At 49.1% G+C, this 2,863-nt stretch overlaps 1 protein-coding gene across 1 annotated transcript; it reads left to right on the top strand.

The window, feature by feature from the left end:
- The first annotated feature begins 616 nt into the window (after positions 1–616).
- On the top strand, positions 617–2,407 carry ZNF648 (zinc finger protein 648). Its single transcript, XM_053985183.1, has one exon. The coding sequence runs from the start codon at positions 712–714 to the stop codon at positions 1,864–1,866; it is 1,155 nt and encodes a 384-aa protein (XP_053841158.1). The 5' UTR covers positions 617–711; the 3' UTR covers positions 1,867–2,407.
- The last annotated feature ends 456 nt before the right edge of the window (positions 2,408–2,863 follow it).

The following is a 2,863-nucleotide window of genomic DNA, read 5'->3' as shown; positions in this document are numbered from 1 at the left end:
TCAGAGATGTCTCATCCCACCTTCCAGTACTTGAAGGGATTTTACAGAAAAGAAGGGGAGCAACATTTCACACAGATAGAACAAAGGGAAACATTTTTAAACTATAAGGGGAGAGATTTAGATTAGTTATTAGGAAGAAATTCTTTACTGTGAAGGTGGTGAGGCCCTGGCACAGCATGTCCAGAGAAGCTGTGGCTGCCCCATCCCTGGAAGTGTTCAAGGCCAGTTTGGATAGGGCTTGGAGCAATCTGGTCTAGTGGAAGGTGTCCTGCCCATGGCTGGGGTTGGAATGAGATGGTCTTTAAGGTCCCTGCCAACCCAAACCATTCTGGGATGCTGTAATTTCTCATGTTTAGAAAAATTTAAAATCGGGATTAAGAATTTATATTTGGTAGCGAAGGCTGGCTGATGATAGTGGATTTAACTTCATTGAACAATCTGTCTGTGTTTTGTGTGCTGAATGTATATTTTCTACATATCTAATAGTAGATGATTCTGTTTCTTCTGCATACCTAATAGTCTGTCCCATTCTTTGAATCAGAAAAATACCTTCACTGTTCTAAATCTGTAATATCAGAAGAATCACTGATGAAACAGGTGTTTGATTTTCTAGGGAGGACTGTCACAAGAGCTGAGAATGGACTTACCATGAAGGACACAAAGTTCTGGGTGATGCTGAGCTGCAGATGAACACAGTGTTTGCCTCAGAGGATGGATGCCTCTGAGAATAACATTTGTGACACAAGGGGAGAGCATTCAAATTATCCCAGAAAGGCCACAAAGCAGGTGGGCCACAGCTGTAGGCCGCAGAAGGAGGTGGACATGAATTACTCCTGCAGTCCTCCTGGAAACTCTGCTGGACCCGCAGGAAAGAAGGAGCTTCCTGCAGAGCTGCGGTGTGGAGACAAAGAAACCTGTGACACCTACTGCCAGAAACACGGTGAGAGCCCAGCTGGGCAGTTTGCCCCCTCCAGCACCAGCTTCCACCTGCAGAGAGGAGATGAAGATTTAGATCACTGTTCCTCTGAGCGCCCCAGGAAACCACGGACGATAACGAAACTCTGTGAGGACGACGGAAGCGCCGCTCTTGGAGGTGCGTTTGGTGAGGACGTGGAGCCCATCCCTGAGGAAGCTCTGCCCTATCGATGCAAGAAGTGTGGCTCCTCTTTCCGTGACGTGAGCGAGCTGCAGGAGCACAGGCGAGCTCACCCGCTGGAGAACTCCTACCGCTGTCCCATCTGCACCAAAGCCTTCTCCCGCGCCGCCAACCTGCGCATGCACAAGCTCATCCATTCCACCGAGAGGCCACACAAGTGCCCGGAGTGTGCCAAGGGCTTCATCCGCACGGCCGACGTCTGGAGGCACCTGCGCAACGTGCACAAGATCGAGCGCTCCATGGTGATCCTGGCCAACGGCACAGCCAGGAACCCCTGGTCCGTGGTGCACCACAGCTGGCAGCACAGTGCTGAGTGCCCGGATCAGGCTTGTCCTGCAAACCCAAAGGCTCGGGAAGACGACCTCAAACCTTACGCCTGCCCGAGGTGCGGTAAAGGCTTTGATAAGCCCAACCTGCTGTCCAAGCACAAGGTGATCCACCGGGAGGACAAGCCCTACAAGTGTCAGGAGTGTGGCATGGCGTTTGTGCAGCTGCTGAGGCTCAAGAGACACCAGCAGACTCACTCTGGGGCACGGCCCTTCTATTGCGAGGAGTGTGGAGGGACCTTCACCCGGCTGGCATCGCTGCAGCGCCATCACCGCATCCACACCGGAGAGAAGCCCTACTCCTGTAATTTCTGTGGGCATTCCTTCACAGAGTCAGGGACCCTACGGAGGCACGAGCGCACACACAAGTTGGACAAACCTTAATTTGGAGTCTCTGTGGTTGCGTTGTACCTGAACGAGGTCTGCTCAGTTGGGCTGGAAAAACACCCCATGGTGTGTGCTCTGCCCAGTCCAAACCCACTCCCAACAGGGAGCTCTGGAACTTGTACTGAGAAGGATTGCACTGCCTGGCTTTAAACTGCTTTGTATGAGAAAATAACCTAATTACCCCTGAGTAATGAAATGGGAGGCTTGAGGAGACTGAAACCACTCGCGTGTACTTGCGCTGTCCCTGTTTGCTGGACCGGTGATGCATTGTGCAGGATCTACAAGCAGAGGCTGTGAGAATTCACTGCATAAACTGGCCCTGCCCTCATGAGTCTGATGGCTCTTTGACACTGGGTTTGGAGATCTGTTAACTTGCTAAGTTAGAACAGTCCAGAGTTGTCCCTCTATCCCTTCTTTCCTAGTATTTTGCTGAGTTTTTCTTTCTGTTACATTTCTTTTTATTTGGAAGGGGAAGTATCATGTTGGTTATCAAAAAAACAAACCAGTTCCTTAATAAACACAACAGTTACCAGCTGTATTTCAGAATGTTTCTATCTGAGGGAATACCAATACTTTATGCACTTTTGAGTGATGGTCGAATGTCTGTTAATAATGGGCAAAGCTTTATTTTGGCTATAGTGGTGCATGCTCTTGGGTTGACGTTTGTGTCTCTGATGGAACCATACACACTAAATCTAACCAGCTGAGTACTGTGGAAGGAAATGTTTGAGGACACAAAATTCAAAGAGCAAAAGACCAAACTGAAGCCACCTTTGCTACTCCTTGCACAGGAACCTTCTTCAATTAAATGTTTTCACACACAGGGAAGCTTCCCATAACAAAAGCATGCTCTGTGGTGTGTCCAAGTACTGCCCAAAGTGTCTGTTAGACTCTTCGCTTTGATTTAGATTCAAATGGTTAGTGAAGAAAAATTTCCTTAGGAATTAGCCTGGCAGACTTGGGCGGGTGTTGACAAATCCTCCAAGGCTGTAAC

Source organism: Vidua macroura, chromosome 9 (assembly GCF_024509145.1).
Source record: "Vidua macroura isolate BioBank_ID:100142 chromosome 9, ASM2450914v1, whole genome shotgun sequence".
Classification (NCBI taxonomy): domain Eukaryota; kingdom Metazoa; phylum Chordata; class Aves; order Passeriformes; family Viduidae; genus Vidua; species Vidua macroura.
This window is presented reverse-complemented; position numbering and strand designations above follow the sequence as displayed.

Excerpts from the sequence above, each read along its gene's own strand:
- ZNF648 (XM_053985183.1), top strand. The coding sequence starts at position 712 with ATGGATGCCTCTGAGAATAACATTTGTGACACAAGGGGAGAGCATTCA.